Source organism: Squalius cephalus (assembly GCF_949319135.1).
Source record: "Squalius cephalus genome assembly, chromosome: 16".
NCBI classification, from domain to species: Eukaryota; Metazoa; Chordata; class Actinopteri; order Cypriniformes; family Leuciscidae; genus Squalius; species Squalius cephalus.
This window is the reverse complement of record NC_137137.1, coordinates 12,976,266-12,994,038: the sequence shown is the minus strand read 5'-3', so window position 1 is coordinate 12,994,038 and position 17,773 is coordinate 12,976,266. Positions and strand designations below refer to the sequence as shown.

Below are 17,773 nucleotides of genomic sequence, written 5' to 3'. Positions count from 1 at the left end.
CCCTTGGAGGCAAGTTTTAGAGCAATATGAAGTCAATTAAATATTTTTTATAAATTATATATAGTCAGTAGTGAATGTATATATGTGTGTATATATACTAGTGACTACACTTTTAAAATTATTTCTAATTTCCATGACTTTTCCAAGCCCACACATAATAAAAATAAAAAAAAAATCAATATTTCCCATTCCCAATTAGGTTATCTGTTCTATTAACTTCTGTTAAATATTCATTTTATTAAACTAAATTTTTAAGTATTTTTTAAATATTTCATTTCTCACTTCTAAGCACATTACTAAACCAGCAACCTAATTGAAGTCAAAGCGAGTAGAAATCACATTTAATCTGGAGGACTGAATGTTTAGTTTTGTGGGTTGATAAAACACTTAAATTACCATATCAATTGGAAAATAAGACAGATACAAAGGGTTGGTGAAATTTATTTTTCATCACTGATGTTAGTACAAGCATGGAATATTAAAGTTAGGCAAGCAGACTATAACAAATATCAAAAGCTATTTAAACAAAACCTGTCTTGTCAATCATCAGTTAAAGAAAAACATCCTAGATCTACAGACATAATTAGCATTTCATTTAGCACCAGAAGACATGGGTTTTGAAAGACCCATTCAACAGAAAAGAAGAGGTATTAAGGGCAATTCCAAGGATACAAATATATAGTATATTCTGTTCACAAGTATTGAATAAAAATAATCAGTGTTACATTAAAGATCATGATTCTATGAGATCCTATGAGGCCTGCTGGTGTTGAGAAGACCTGAGGGAGTCATTTCTAACGAGACAATACTGCACCTCGAAACTACACACAGACCGTCATTTCACAACAATTACATATAACACATCAACAACACAATTCTTACTGGGATTTTCTAAAGCTTTGCTACAAGTAGACATCGAAAATTAATCAAGACATGTAATCCAGTTACTGATCTTTCACCAAAGCTCACACATACACCTCAAGCTGGCCCATGCCGTACTCAAACTTAATCAATCTAAAGTTTCACTCAATTGGTATCATGTTTTAAAAAAACTTTAAAAAGCTAAAGATCAGCTTTGACCAGTGACAAGGTCAGAACCACAAACACAACTATCTGCATAATGCTGAAAACACATGATTAACAACTAGAAAGAAAACAATTTATACACATTTTGAAGCACCAAATTTCACACTGACAGTTTTCAATGACCACAATGGAAAGTGAAATGTATTCTGAGACTTTAGATACAATTTAGACACTTGCACAAGACAAATGCAAAGCTAGAATTATTCCCTTTAATGTAATCTGAAGTCCTATCAGTTAAAATCATTTGTCCTACGAAAACATACAGCCTATCCACTTGTAGGCACTTATTCTTTAAGCCCTTGCTCACATTGCATCATGTTCTACAAAAAGGCCTCATCGTTAATGCAGTGACTAACTCTCACATAGATATTGAGGTATGCTAAATCCTTACTAAAAACAACACTAAATAATGCTTCAGTGACCACAGTTTTAGACCATCAGCTCAAGGCCAACAGTTTTCAATCGGAAGTGCGTACAGCTAACAAATGGGGTAAAAATGCAAACTGAACTGATGTGTTGCAACCTTAATTCTAAGGATTGATGACCTGTTTATTGTAAAATGATGAGATAGTATGGTCTAAAATGCTAGCTCAAGGCAAAAAAGTAGTCCTAAAAATTTTGGATCACACTGCAAATTGTGTCAGCATTAAAAAGGTAAAACTTTAGAATGCATCTCAACTCAAATCTATCAACAGCCCAAGGCTTTCACTAAACTATAATGGCACAGACAACATTTGTGCTTCTGAATACATGGTGTACGGGTGTGCATGAACATTCTTTTCAATTAAATAAATGATACTAAATAGGAAAACATTTAAGTGTTGACTAAGTACAGTTGTCCAGTGGCCAAACATTCTATATTATAAAAACAGCACCGTGGAATGACAAAATTTCCAATCATTATGAAAAAAATATGTAAATGTTTAACAACAGGACATTCCTAAACAAGGAAAAGTTCTGATGTAAAAATGTGATATAAAAAGCTGACATGTTAAAATTGGATTTAGATAAACTAAACAGAACTAATATTAATTTATTCATTAAATTATAAATAGGCATTCCTCCAGACAATGAACCAATCACAGAGTGGCACTGAGGTAGTGTGTGGAGAATCGTGTGGCTCTCTTCAGCATTAAATCACTTTAAAAGCACACAAGTTAAAAACGACAGTACTTATGATGTTCGAAATATGATCCAAAAGTGTCTGTGCATTCTAAGGATCACTGTTCAGGATAAAACACTTTTAAAACAGAACAGATTTTTTAAAAATGCAACATTAAAAATGAAAATATTCTGTGAGGTCAGAATCTGCAGAAACCTAAAAAAAAAATCAAATTCATTTATCTGAGAGATTCCAATTGGACCTTCCAGTGCCAGAGGATGGCTTTACTCGCAAGCAAAGTAATCCTTTAGAGGGGCAAAGAGGTGTCGGATCACGGGAACACTCCAGGACCGCCCAAGGACTTTCTGTCTCTGTCCCCGCCCCATATTATTCACATCTGTGTAATGCTTTGGGAACCCAAATATTCTGAAAGTGCAGACAGGAATACAAAATCAGTCATTTTGTCAAAAGCAACTTTCATGCAGCTTTTTAAACAAACCCACTGACTTACTGTATGCAAACCTGACAAGGCCAAAACATATAAATAAATAGATATCTGACCTCTCCATTTCAGTGCACCAAAGGTAGTCCTCTTTTCCATTCATGGTGACTGGTAGAGGTCCCATCTTTCCTTGTTTGATGGAGTTGGACTTGGTGGTAATAGTGCGAACTTTGTTGAACTGATGATTAAATCATTTGTTAAAAGGAAAGAAGTTTTGACGATTCTTAGAACATCTTAGTTGTGCCTAAATTTGTGGCACCTTCTAGGACTAATAAGCAGTAACTACAAATGAAAATTTATATTTGTGCATTTCTTTCATTTCATGAGCGAAACATAAACTTTTCAGTCAGAAGATACAATAAGTCCGTTTACCATTGCAGTTCGTCCGACCTCCAGGCAGTCCTGCAGATCTACGTTATCAGTCAGTGAAGCAGCAAGTGGTCTAAAAACACAAAAATCAAATCTTCAGTCACATTAATCTGAATGAATTCATCTATTACTGAACACACATACATTTCCATACTTGGAAAGTTATGCTTGTGTTTTAAAGGTATGTGTGGTTGTGTGTGCGCGTAAATTTATACCGGTTCATTCCAGGTAAATTTCCCCAGAAGTAACGGGCCCTGTGGGCTGGGCTTACTTTCACAGCATCAATCATCACAGGATTACACTGGAAACAGATAAATGCATAAGAATTTAATATAACCATCAAAAATAGTAACATGTTCATCTCAGCGAAAAGGAATTCTGCCTCAACAGCATGTATAAATGTATGGTATGAAAGATCTCCCCACACAGATTTTGCATTGAGTTCAAGTTCAAACAGAAAGCTGCATGGTTTGAAAGTGACTTGTGTGCGAGATGAGCTTCATACATCGCCACAATATTGACAATGGCCCAAGAAAATTCCCCCGAAATTTAAGCTTAATGTGTAAGCCTGAAAACAAAAAGTTTTTACCTCCAAGAAACGGCAGATATCAGCCTTGTCGTGGGCACTCATCGCTACAACATTCTCAAAGAGCCAGAAAAATGGACGATCGTCATCCTCTTTTGGCCTCATCATGGTTAACATGCGGTAATATTCAAAGAACAGCCGACCTGTGCCTTCTAAAAGAAGACGAGCAATAAAATAAAACAAAATAAATTACTTTTTTTATAATTAGGTTATATAAATATCTTCTGATGCAGAAGACCAAACTCAGATGTACCAAAAACTTCACAATTCTGTTCAATTTTAATTCTGTTCAATTATATCTTACCAAAAAGACCTTTTCTGGCTGGATTCACCATGGACAGGTCATTACACGGACTTCCACCGATCAGGAGGTCAAATGGTCCCCACTCCGCCAGCTACAAAATGGTGACAACAGGGAACTTTAAAAGGGATCTTGTCACAGTGACAGCCTTTCGTTCTCGCAGATAGAAAGAGTGTTTTTAAAATAGCAAAGTTTAGCCTTTAAAATCTGGTTATGCGTCAAATTCCTTATACTACTTTAAGAATGTCTACGAAGAATGTGAAGTAGTTCATAGTTTATTCGATAATTCTCAATACGTACATGCTTCCTTGTGATGGTGCGGACATCCTTCACATATTCAATCACGCCCTCATGTTTGATCATCCCGACCGCAATAGAGTCTTCACAGATCTCAGAAGCAATGTAGCGGTCTAATTTAAAGCCCAGGTCTTTTAAAACCAGATAGCCTAAAAAAAAAAAAAAAAGAAAAGACGCAAGTATGAAAAACCACCCTTGTTTTTGTCTTCAACTCCCACGATGCATTGCTATTGCACCAACCTTAGGGTAAACAAAGCCAAAAAAATAATAAGTGCTGTTTTGCAAAACAAAAAAGAGGAATCATTGAAGAATATCCTGCCATTATGACATATTTGTAATTTTTGGCTAGAAATATTGAAGTGAGCAGACCTGTTGCAATCCCATCAAACAGGGAGAGGACTCTGATTGGACGACGCTGATGAGCTGGAATAGAAGGATACACTCGGTGTGGCTCCTAAACCAAGGACAAAAACAGTTTTCTTTGTATTAATACACCATTCTGCTTTTCCATGTTTCCCAAATATACACAACCATTCAAAAGTTTGGGGGCGGTACATTTTTTCTTTCTTCTGAAAGTAATTGATTATTTAATTCAACCAGGATGCAAATAGGAACAGTAAAGTATTTTACATTGTTACAAAAGTTTTTTAAATGTAAATGTTCTTTTGCATTTTCTAATCATCAAAGAATTCTAAAAAAAAATATTCACAAGTCTTCACAAGAATATTAATTTCTTGAGCACCAAGTCAGTATATTAGAATGATTTCTGAAGGATCATGTGACACTGAAGACTGGAGAAATGGCTGCTGAAAATTCAGGTTTGTCATCACAGGAATTTTAAAAAAGAAAAAAGTTCTTTTAAATTGTAATAGTATTTCAGTGTTAGTGTTTTTACTGTATTTTTGTTTTGTATTATTGAGCAAATAAATGCAGCATTCATGAGCATTAGAGGCTTCTTTAAAAAAAAAAAAAATTGTACCAACTTTTGAATGGTAACATAAATCGCAAAATACAAATGGGACTAGATGGAACACAAGATGCAAAGAGTGCCACTGGGGTATTAAGTGTGTATCTCTTTCTTTATACAAATTGGACATCTAACACAAGAAGGATAAGACGGACACTCACAAATTCAAAGGCACTGTTATTGGCGAAATACTCCTGGACACGAACACTCCAGTCAGGCCTGAGCTTGAGCACACCATAGCACTTTGAGGGCAGACAAATGTAACAGCTCCATGGGTCAACCTCCTTCAGCTTTTCGAATGTGCCCGGTCCCACCAACACATTCAGACAGTCTTTACAGAAACATCTGAACAGAGTGAAAAGGACAGTAAAACAACCTGTTGTGATGGTTTACATGACATTAAGGTTTAAGTTAGTGTAAGTTTGAGTTCACACCTGCAGCAGCTGGCGTTTCCACAGAGAATGACCTCTTGTCCAGCACAGCACACAGTGCAGTATGACTGATAGCCATCCTCATCATACCTGTACAGCGTCTCTGTAAAGTTCTCCTACACAAATACACAATCGTACATGGAAAATGAAATTCTGGCCAGCAAAAGCAAGTAGCATATACATTTTGTGATTCAGTACCGAAAAGATAAGACAAGATTTGAATCACACCTTGCACTTAAAACAAAGGCTTCCTTTGAAGAGAGGATGGATAATTTCAACGTTGTCAGTTCCACAGGACAGGCAGAAATCTGGGGAAAGAGCCATGGGAACAGACATTCTGTATAACTATCTTGCAATTGATTAAAAGTAAAGGACTGAGCAATAAGAATTGTCCCAAAGGCAAAACTAAGTCAAAATAAAATGAAAGGTATGATTTATTGTGGTGGCAGCAGTGAAAATATACAAAGTGCACATACAAATTTAATCTAACAGGTTTCTACAGCTTTTGACCAATGAATTGACGTGCCTATTCTTAGTGTTTTATTAATAATTTAAATATTTATATATATTCATTTTAAAAAAGCCATTTTAATTAAATATTTTAAAGCTGGCCATAACTATATTTCCACAATTTTCCTATGACCTTTTATTAATTCCCATAATGTTGCCAGGCTGGGAAAACCACAATTTTATCATTCCCTTGCATTTCCAGGTTTTCTGATTGGCCTCATAGGAAAAACAATATTTTTAATTATTGTTGAGCCCTGGAATAGCTTTGATAATTAGCTCAATTTATGAATATGATAGAAATAAAATAAGACAAGTGACTCACCTTCAATCTTTCTGCCTTTAACAGTTACCTCATCGACCATTTGATCTGAGGAGAAAGGGAATAAACATGGGTTATGTCCTCCTTCCAAATTATACAAACACAATTTTGTGTTAATGTTATATGAGATAGAAACCTGATTTATGCTATTATGATTTATGCTAAGTTCTGACCTCTATGCAGATTGAAATAACTCACCTCTGGTGTACACCTGAGTTGATGGTCTGGACGGTCTGTTCTTGCAGACATACTTCCTCTTGGCTGGAGGCTGATAATCAGACACAGAGGAATCCGACTCAGTTTTATTACTGGTAGAGCTGTCTGTGAAATGGAAAAGCAGATGGAACTCTTGTTAATCAACCCAGATCATCTGTGCATAATCCTATTTCTGATCAATGTGAAGTCACATTTTGAAGTCACACAATTATTGTATTTTCATTATAATGTGTCACTTTTGATACTCTATGTTATTTGGTCTGTTTACACCTGGGGTTTTTCATGAGTTTTTTTTTAATCGGATAGCTATCTTATCATGAAAAGAATTAGACCATGATTTACTCACCCTGAAGCCATCCTAGGTGTATATGACTTTCTTCTTTTAGACGAATACAATCGGAGTTACTAAAGGCCTTCTGAATTGAAGCGATGCGTTTGTGTAAGAATAAACTTTATCGACTAAAATAAGTAGCTTCCGGCGGACGGCCATGGTTTACGCCATTGATTTTCTCTCGTGGTTCAAAACTTGGCTGGGCAACCGCGTTTGTCATTATGTTGTGCGTCAAGTTCAAGGGTTACTCTTTTGGCGTAAATTGATGCGTACGGCCGTCCGCCGGAAGCTAGTTATTTTAGTCGATAAAGTTTTAAATATGGATATTCTTACACGAACGCATCGCTTCACTTCAGAAAGCCTTTATTAACCCCCGGAGACGCGTGGAGCATTTTAATCATGAATATATGCGCTTTGATGGACTTTCAAAGACATACAGCCATTCACTGCCATTATAAAACTTGGAAGAGCCAGGACATTTTTGAATATAACTCCGATTGTATTCGTCTGAAAGAAGAATGTCATATACACCTAGTTCAGGGTGAGTAAATAATGGGATAATTTTCATTTTTGGGTGAACTATCCCTTTAAGGAGGTGGTCTGAGACACATTTCAGACAAAACCAGACATTTTAAATGCATCTTATTGATAAAACCACATATGTAAATTGTATTCCTCCAAAAAATAAACAAAAATAAACGTGAGAGTGTGTTAAAGACTAAATGACATGTATACTGCAACACTCATAACCGCAGATGAGTAGCTGAGTATCTCTTTGACAAGCCGACGTGCAAACTGCCGCAAATGAAAGAAGTCGCAGACCCTAAACACAAAATCCTCATTAAAAGTAGTGTGACTAAATTATCCTACCACTCACTCTACTATCACGGTCTTTGATCTTGAAATTAGCTGATAAATAAAATGCAGCTAATATCTGTTGCTTTTGTTGACGTGAACTCCGTTAAATTTGCACATAGAATTGATCTAAAGGTCGGATTTAAATTTTGCAGACACATTTATGTGGCCATGTGTAAATGGAACATTTTAACAAATCAGATAGCTATTTGATCACAACACATGAAGTGACCAGGTGTAAAAAGGCCCATTATGAACTTTCAAAATTGCTGTCAATTACCAATTGCTTTGTTTTTTCAATCACAGGTATGTTTTAGATTTTGTACATACCTACAAGAGGCAAAAACCCATCAGGACCCATGGGCTGGAAGCCTCCAAATGCCCAATCTAGCATGGCTTTCACTTCTTCCCCTTTCTTCTCCGTGGGGGGGAAAGTTTTCCCACTGCGCTCACCTGCCAACTACACGTGAACAACAATATAAATGCAATATTACAATGAGAATAAAATAAGAACTGATACTCTATTTCCAACCGTAGATGAGAATGGTTAAATAAGTATCTGTCCACTGTACCTCCAGGATTTGGTAGATGGCATTCTTGTAGGTAGGTAGACCTTCATAGGATTTACTACAGAAGCACTTTGCAAATGCAGAAAATGGCAAAAGTCCCTCTGTATGTATCTAAGATTAACAAGAGAAGCATGCTTCAGTGTGAAATACTGGATCTTTTGAAGAATGCAGGAAAAAAAAAATTCTAAAGAATAAAAACTAACCTCTGAAAACATGCCATCTCCAAACCACTCTACACGCCTCATTGACACAGGAAGCGTCCTGCCCTTCCAGGCCACCACCAGTCCAGGCCACCAAGAGAAGCCCTTCACTTTTCCCCACACTAGCTCTCCAATGGCATAACCCTTCCCATCCTGCACAGGGAAACAGTAAGTCAATACTACATACATTCATAACATGCATGTCATATTATATCAACTAAGAAATGACTGTACAAGCAGGATGAATATGACTTCAACATGTAAGACCAACTGTCAGAGCAATCAAAAGTAACCTAAAATAATATAACCATTTACACCCGGTATTCTATTTCAGATGCTCCAGCCACAAATGGACAGTGCTAAAAAGTTTCAAACGTTTTGTGATCACTCAAACCACATCCTGAAGTAATCAAAAGAATTCACAGAACACATGCAGTGACAGATCATTTACTTTAGATACAGCGTCTGTTAATGAATCAATGCAGATCATGTGAAACACACATCTGTAGTTACTTAATAGGTAATGTCTGTCAAGTTAAGTCACCTTTATTTATACAGCAGTTTTTTACAAGACAAGATTGTTTCAAAGCAGCTTTACAGTGATAACAGGAAAATAATATGACGATATTAAAGAAATTTAGAAACCTAGAAGACTTACCTGGTACGCTTGTTCTTTCTTTCCAGGTCTGGGGCTCAGTGTTGAATTCGATGCAGAAGAACGAGCATTGTTCTTCACCTACAATTAATACAACAGTTACTTTAGTGAGACACAAAGGAAGCATACATAATCTAAAGTGAGTGCAATTAGACTGTAAACATTTTGTGTGGAAAACACACAGATACAACACCCAGTTTTAATGAAGCCTCTGCGGATCTGTCTGTATGCAAGCTTCCACAATGCTAAATGACTCGTTGAAACTTGAAGTGATTAACTTTATAATCATTTGTAAATGTTACCCCATGTAAAGATGTGTATTCTTCATACACAAGCATTTCAGTCTTACTTATGTATGTTAGTGTGTAAGTCCAGCATGCATACAATGAATTTAAATTTATTATAAAGCACTTTTCACAATACATATTGTTCCAATGCAGCATAATAAAAATAAACAAGAAACTATTTAACCACCATGGAAAAGATGTTATGAATGTTAGCACTGAAATTGCAGAGGAAAAAACAGACAAGGACACATAGCTAGAGGAGGAACATAAGACTCCAAAGAATAATCTACCAGCCAGAAAAGAAACCACAGGGCTCATGCACACATTCATGAAGCAGCATCTATTGCTTATGAAAACAGCTCAATGTAATACAGAGAGCATGAATGGGACGAAACTGAAAGGCGGACACTCTACACCCGCGATAGGCCAGACAGAGCACTGAATCTTGACCTGGGCAGGTACATACCACCTCTGGCTTGCTGTCCTTGTCTGGGTTCGCTGGTTTGCTCCAGGTGCCAGCACCGGCCTGAAAGACTGTACGTGCCAGTGGTTTCTGCCGTAAGCTGCTCTCCCAACCGAATATTCCTCTAACAGAGCCCTATAGACCCATACATATGCATACAAATTACATATACTCTCAACTCAGATCACATGACTCCTAGAGTAAAGTAATCAGTAACAGGGCCCTAAAGTACAGATATGTAGAGAAGGAATGAAAGAAGTTAAATCAAGAGAGGTTAGTTTGGTGATATGGTTGATGTGTTTGTGTGTACCGGTCCATTTATTTTCCCCCTGTGATAACTAAAGTTGACCTAATCAGTCCTGGTTTGCTTCATCAACTCAAGAATACAATGAAAGATAGAATTCAGCAAAAGTAATCACTGCTCTGGGCATATTCAATGATGAGACTTTGGCAGAAAAGCTTGATCAGTAAAACGCAATAATTAGTGACAGACTGGTATTTTTACCAGGCCCGTTCATCAGTATTGCTAATAACCATTCGTGCATTTCCCAGAATGTTGGTTTCCCCTTTATGTCAGTACAAGATCTACAAACAGTCTAGTCAAAATCTTACTACCGTTCAAAAGTTTGGAGTCAGTATGTTTTTTTAAGGAAGTAATTCTTTGATTCAGCAGTGACACATTAAATAGATCAAAAGTGACAGAAAAACACTGTTACACAAGACTTCCTTATTAAATAAATGCTGTGCGTTTGAGCTTTTTAATTCAAAGGATCTTGAAAATGATTCAGTCTTCTAGAAAAAATATTAAGCAGCACAACCGGAGTAATGGATGCTGAAAATTAAGCTTTGCAATTTTAAAATAAAGTGCAATTACATTTGAAAATATATTCAAATAGAAAACATTCTTAACTGTAATTGTATTTTAACAATATTACTGTTTTCACTGTATTTTCGAATCAAATTAATGGAGCCCTTTAAATATAGATTATTTCAGTGTATTCCATATACTTTTTTTTTTTTTTAAGGTTGCGGGTTCGATTCTCAGTACTGGCAGGAAATTACTGAGGTACCCTTGAGCAAGGCACCTAACCCCCAATCACTCCCCACAGCAAAATGGCTGCCCACTGCTCCAGATGTGTGTGTCCACAGTTTGCAGTGTTTGTGTGTGTTCACTACTCACTACTTCTAATGTGTGTTCACTAACTTGGATGGGTCAAATGCAAATTCTGAGTATAGGTTACCATACTTGGACTTCACATGTCACTATTCTGTTTTCGGTATCAGAATCAGCCATTAAAACATACACATTGGTCAGGCCACTCTTTACAACGACACTAAGGAATTAATTCCTTGGTTAAAAACAAATCTGAAAACATTTAATAGTTGTTTTTTCCAGCTAATATTACCTCCTGTAATGTGTTAACGCCATCATCGGCTCCATCTTTCTTTAAGGCCATTTCTGCAGGAAAATAAAATGTAAACAGTTAAATCAATAAGAACAGTCAGGTATGAATTTATCTATTTTGAGGTGCCAAAACAAGTAACACTAATAGCAACAATTAACATTACTTTGAGCACAGACAAATAGAGCATGTACATTTGTAATTTCAATGCAAAGGTGAGCAACTTTCTTGAGCATTTAGTGTGAAGCGGAGACAAAGGAAGAAAGTTCAGATCAACAGATGTTTGCCACCAGGAGAAGCGTTTGAGATTGTAAAGCATTATTCTATAGCTGCTCTAGAACCTCTTAAACTGGACATTTCATTCACACCTCTCTGACTGGTGATCTTCTCCAGTCGCACCACACACGGCTTCACTGCGCTTGAGTGTTGAACCGTCTCTGGAAAACAGCACATCGTTTCCATCAATCTAACCAGCCTCTGCTGGATCTGACTGGATAGAACTTTAACTGCACTATACAAACAATAATATAGATTACAATTTGATAATTTTATTGTACTTACTATGTTAATTATTGGCACTAAATTAATCCATGACAATTCATTGGTAAATATAATAATCTGTGGAGCACCATTTACTAGTAACAAAAAGCACCAGTGTTGATTGCATGCAAGCCGAAAGATGTTTCTACAACTTCAAATGCTTGAATGATTTTGACAATGCAGATCCAGTCTTGCAGAGCTAGACCTTTGGTTGTTGGCTTAAGGCTGGGTTCACTTTGCAGCTTATTCTGGCCAAGAAGAATTCAAGAACCACACATTTAGCCGCTGTGCATAAGCTTCGCCACACACTATTAATGGATCTAGAAAACTTGAAAATATTGGCGGCAGACTATTGTGGTCTTGGCAGTGATCACTGAGCTGCTTTTCACAATGAAGAATAGAAAATCCATTGTCAGCCTTATCTGACATTTCTGATCCAATCTGATCCACACTTTTTCAGCAGCAACACAACTTTGAATATATCTTTCAGAGTTAATGCCATGAATCTTGAAAAAAGTGGTAGCCCTTCCTATCGTAGTAGCCCTTACCTTGCTAGCACAATTTTGCGTTCAGATGGACTGATAAAAAAAAAAAACTGTGCACCCAAAATTCAAAAGGTTACATTTTTATTAGATGGTCTGTGTACATTTTTTTTTTTTTTTGGTATGCCGACTATGTCAAAGGCTGAGAATATATACGTCATTCTCACTGTGAATCGTTTTGGTGCAATTTTTTCACCAGTGATTGTCTATGCTTTGCCTTAAAAAAATAAAACCTTTAGGACAACTTACCTGATGTGCTGCTTCTGGCTTTTTTCTTCATCCCATTTCTGATGGGTGAAATCTTAACTTCAGTTTGCTCTACGGAGGAGTCGTCATTGGAATCCAGCTCCTTTACTATATCGGTGTCACTTTCACCTGAACTATCATCCCATTGAAGAGCATTGCCATTTTCAACAGCCTGTAAGTAAAACCATTTTGAACATGACGAAATTAATTGAGACAGATAGATAGAACGAGCATAGAGAGAGACATAGATTGATATATAGACTTGTATTCTATACCTGGGCAAAGATCTTTTCTGCTTCAAGAGATGGACAGGGCAAAACCAAAAGACAGTGGACAAGCCTCTTGAAAATGGATGCTGGGGGAAAAGTCTTGAGCACACTACACCAGTATCGCTCCACAGAAAGGGTTGAAGATGTGTCTTCTTCATCCTCAACAAGCTGATACTCCAAGAACTCATCAGTGAGCTTAGCAGAATCCTCAGGTTTGGAGCAGATGCCAAATTGTACAGCAAGGTCAACTATATTCTTTCCTGTGACCTTTAACCTTCCCTCTGGGCTGAGGAGCTGTGAAATGCCCCTCAAGACACTTTCGCTCAGAGGGAGACTGTCAGCGATAGAGGTCGTAAGAGTTTTGTAAAACTTTAAAGACTCATCATGAAATGCATTCAGGTCCTCTTCTGCCAGGTCCTCTTCTCTGGCAGAGATGAAGTCTTCTACCACCCCACCCAAACTGAGCTCAGTAGCAGGAAGACAGAATGTTGAGTTCTCCAGGATGGTTGGGTCTCGTTCCTTCAGGTAGCGTATGACCGCTTGAGGGCGGAGAAAGCTGGAGGCATATGAACGTAGGAGCCCACTTGCTTCTCGAAGGATCTGGACAAGATCAGCACGAACAGAGCCTTTGCTTTGTTGCAGGTGCTGCCCGAAGGCACGGAGTGGACCAAGAGCGTGATCAAGAAACATCAAGGTGACCCTAATTTTAGGGTTCTCCAACTGCGAACAAATATCCTTAGCTTTATCGTTATTTTCATCACAGGAAGTGAAGTATGATACCAAATCACTCCACATTCCAAGCATCCTTTGAACGAGCACACAAAACTCCTCACAACTGTGTGAAAGGGGTGCGCTGTTGTCTTTTAGTCCATTAATGCCTGCAAACAGCATCTTGAGGTTGTCATTGCTAGTGGAACAAGTGGAGAAGTGTGCGTAGATGTTGACAATAAGTTCATGAACCTGGCTGGAGTAAGCCTTTAGGCCAGCATTGTAGGCAGAGTCAGGTATGCTGTAAAGTCCACCAAGATCAATCACCTGTGGGTTGAGCTCCCGAATTTGCAACACAACACTTTCTGAGGTCTGTTCCTGATCATTAACATAGAAAGCTACCATGTTGCTAGCAGGAAGTTCAAACTTTTTGAGGACATTGAGTAAACATCCAGAAACGGAGTCTTCAGCTTGAAAGACATCAAGGAGACGGATACAGTACCTTGCTTCATTTTCCTCAAAAAAGCCCACGAGCACTACATGGCAGGAGGTCCTTTCTCCGCTCTCTACATCAAGTGGCACCTGCCCATATATGTAGATACAGAACGGGTTCAGCTTACAAGCAGAAACAATGTCCTTTGGATACTCTAGTCCGAGGATGTAATTTGCAGTACGTTGGGAGACCTTGTTGATCCTTGAGGGTAAAGTGGATAGGCAATGGGTTTGAATGAAAAGCAGCATGGTTTCACTACAGGAAATGGAGACTTCAATCTGCTTTCTACCAGATGAATTTAATCCTCCCAGCTCAAATTTCATATGCTTTTGAGTCTGCTGGTGTCGCTTCAGATCGTAAAAACCTGCGTGTAGGACAACATTATGGTCACACAAAGTGCAGTAAGCGCAGTTGTCTCCCATATGACTGGCTTTGATCCATTTAAAGGTTTTTTGCCATTTAGGATCATAAGTCACAAGTCGCCTCCTACCATTAAAATCAATGTCTTTGTCAGACTCGTCCCTTACTCTCCCTGTATAAAATGAAAAACAAGTTACATCAGTGAGTGTTCTGGAATAGTGTATGCATTTCAATAATGAGCTGATTTTTCCAGTCCTACTGATGTATTATAGATACTGAGGCAAATTTTCTATTCATGAATGAGGGGAGTAGAATTGAATAAAATAATTCAAAGTCATCATACTTAAAAAAAAAGAAATAAAAAAAAGAAAGAATAATTTAAATGCAAACCTGAAATGACAATAATGGAGGCTTACCAGAATCATGTGGACTTTTCCAAGATTTTGGAGACTTAACAGCGTCATCTACATGTACAATATCCTGACCATTACGAGCTTCAACTGGGTTGTAGTCCCTCCCTTGCCTCTCATTGGCATGGAAAAATTTCTTGAACCACTTCATAAAGGTGAAATTGGGTCTAAACTTTCCTGTAAGAAGCTCATTCACAGGGACTGACTGAAAGAAACATAAAAAATGGAGAACATCAATGTACTGTAAAGAGCTTGACAGACAACCTACTGTAGTTCTCAGATTATGTTCTTATACAAGATTCACATTCATATATCCATCATATCATTTCTGCAGCACGTATGGGATTAAAAAGAATAGCAACAACATAAGGAAAATAAATGATATGGTTGATGTCATTTATTGCATCACCTTACACATTCACAATTTTATAAGCAGGAGGATTAATAGAATACATTATCTGACTAAATCTGACCTCTGTTATGCCTAATTTCCGGAAAGCTGTCTGCAGAAGACTGTAGTTCTGCATGAAATCCGAACTCTTTTGGGACTCGAACTTTACTTTGCTCATGTCAATGGAGCCAGGGAAGAGCAAGTCTATAAGCTGGCAAAAACATGCACCTAAAAAAAATAAAAATAATAATCATGTAATTCAGGTTAAAGCTGTTGTCAATAAGCAGACATTAACAACAAAACAGAACAAAAAAAATCAAAACAGTACCTGATCGACATTGCTCCACTTGAGTAAAGTTAGTGTGCAGGGTTTCATTGATCCAGGACAGAATGTCATAGCGACTGAACTTGTCATCGGGGCTATTCGGGTCCAGACTAACATTTGTAGCCATCTTATGCTTTCATAATGCAAAATAAAAAATATTTTTCTTACAAAATAACAATAGATTGTGAGACAACATTCAGAAGCAATAAATTATAACCAAAGTCAATTTCATTGCACATTTGAGATCATAGAGAAGTCTTTGTTGTTTGATGTCTTACACTTCTTAGACCAGAGAGTAAGATATGACACTAAACCAGTAATAAATCACCTTTTGTTCACCTATATAGTATATGTGGAAAAGACAAAGAGATAAAAAGATTTGAATGCATAAGAAATCATGCAAAATTACTCTCTTACACATGAGATGCATAACATAAAGTTGATAGAGATGCATAACAAAGTTTACTGAAGGTTTTTGTATTTTGAAGAAGCCTAACTAGTCTGAGTCATATTGCAGTTCCTCAAAACTAAAAAGACTACAGCCTCTATATTGCGTCAGTGTGTTGAGTAAAACAACTCCTCCCCACTTTTTACGAAAATCTCGCGGGGTAACTTTTTGCCGCGAATGCAGCGCGCTTAAAAAAGTCGTTTTCACTTTTAGGGTAAACCTGTGACAACAACTTAATACACCGTGTATCGAAAACAATGTGCGCACGAAATCTAAATTAAAGTATGAAATAAAACCAGTAGCATGCATTTAGATGTTTAGCGGTTGATTTATTTGTGGAATGACGATGGAATAGTAGTGGTTTATAGCATTATAATTTAGTCGCTGACTCTTGTTGTCTTTGTGAACACTTTCAAAACAATTGGATTCACGCTACCGAGACAAATGTTTACTTCATTTGTGCGATTTTAACTTCGCAAGTCGCTTTAACCTAGACGTAAACGGCTAACATGCAGTCCAATATATGTTTGCAAATAACGTCAATTCAGTAAACACTTTTTCCATAAGCCATATCCGCGTTCTCATTGTATTAAGACCGGTTGTCTTTGTCAGTGTGTCTTTGTGTTGCTGTAATGGTCGCTCACATGAAGCGAAAACTGTACGGGGAAATGAAACATAAGAATGAATACTGTTTCAGCAGAATCGTGACTCTCCACAAAAACTAATAAATCGAAACGTGCTTTAAAAAAAAAAAATCAAGTATGTCCTACCTTATTTGTACCTTGGTCCCGGAGACCTCGCTACTCCCCAGTCTAGAAGGTATCCTAGTCCACCCCAGTGCTTCCCCCAACATATGCATTGTGCTGACAAGGATTGGCCTGTAGAAGCCAAAGTGGGAGGGACTATACTGCAGCTAGCTAAGATTTCTCGAACGTACGAAATAGCGTGTTGTTGGGCAAACGTTTATTTTGACGTCAGGATACAGATGTGAAATAAATCTGAACTGACTTAACATCTGTCAAGTTGTTTTATTCGTAACCATTAGCAACGAATCTGATGCCAAGAACGTGCATTCGCGATTTTTTTACTCGCACAGTTAAAAACGCCGATCAGTTTTGCACATGTTCTGTTGGTGTTTAAACCATAAACATTGTTGGATTATTTCGTCAAAATTACTGAATTAATATTTAAAAAATGTGACGCGCAAAGTTATCCAGAAGTTTTGCAGAATGATTCACTTTTTATTTAATATTTTTTACTATCAGTCATTTCCGTTACGATCATGACACGGTCACAAACGAAAGCCACGTGGCGAGCACGCGCATGGTTGTCGAGTTGGTGAGATATGTTTTAACGTTAGTACATTTTGAAATATTGTGTATAATACCTCAGAGACCAAACATATATTTGCGAAATTACGCCTTTTTTGTTAAATGTGCATCGCGTACATTTAAAGTGTACACATCTCTCAAATATCAATATAATCTCCACAGAAAACAGTGAGAGGTTAGTGATACTGAAATGGCTGGCGGCGCGCTGAGTTGAACGCATAGGTTGAACGTGTTGATATGGCGCCAAAAAAAAACACAAAA

General features: G+C 37.3%; 1 protein-coding gene across 7 annotated transcripts; it reads right to left on the bottom strand.

Annotated features, from left to right (window-relative positions):
- Positions 1–423: 423 nt before the first annotated feature.
- Positions 424–17,036, bottom strand: dnmt3ba (DNA (cytosine-5-)-methyltransferase 3 beta, duplicate a). 7 transcript variants are annotated; one of them, XM_079898054.1, is made up of 27 exons: positions 16,143–16,244; positions 15,737–15,866; positions 15,491–15,636; positions 15,024–15,222; positions 14,738–14,779; positions 13,053–14,611; positions 12,781–12,949; positions 11,818–11,886; positions 11,453–11,505; positions 10,050–10,181; positions 9,300–9,377; positions 8,645–8,794; positions 8,445–8,552; positions 8,203–8,332; positions 6,669–6,791; positions 6,474–6,518; positions 5,870–5,949; positions 5,645–5,757; positions 5,372–5,555; positions 4,613–4,697; positions 4,247–4,392; positions 3,950–4,040; positions 3,649–3,797; positions 3,275–3,360; positions 3,063–3,132; positions 2,750–2,868; positions 424–2,614 (listed from the first exon to the last, which is right to left on the bottom strand). In XM_079898054.1, the coding sequence occupies exons 1-27, from the start codon at positions 16,185–16,187 to the stop codon at positions 2,473–2,475; spliced, it is 4,443 nt and encodes a 1,480-aa protein (XP_079754180.1). In that variant the 5' UTR covers positions 16,188–16,244; the 3' UTR covers positions 424–2,472. The 7 variants fall into 7 exon arrangements, with proteins under 7 accessions (XP_079754180.1, XP_079754177.1, XP_079754176.1 ...); XM_079898051.1 differs by lacking the exon at positions 16,143–16,244 and adding an exon at positions 16,952–17,036 and having other exon boundaries at positions 13,053–14,779; XM_079898050.1 differs by having other exon boundaries at positions 13,053–14,779.
- Positions 17,037–17,773: the final 737 nt, after the last annotated feature.

Excerpts from the sequence above, each read along its gene's own strand:
- dnmt3ba (XM_079898050.1), bottom strand. The coding sequence starts at position 16,187 with ATGCATCTCTATCAACTTTATGTTATGCATCTCATGTGTAAGAGA. Across the intron at positions 15,223-15,490 it reads GGAAATTAGGCATAACAGAG|TCAGTCCCTGTGAATGAGCT; the intron begins GTCAGATTTAGT and ends TGTTTCTTTCAG. Across the intron at positions 3,798-3,949 it reads AGCCAGAAAAGGTCTTTTTG|AAGGCACAGGTCGGCTGTTC; the intron begins GTAAGATATAAT and ends GTCTTCTTTTAG.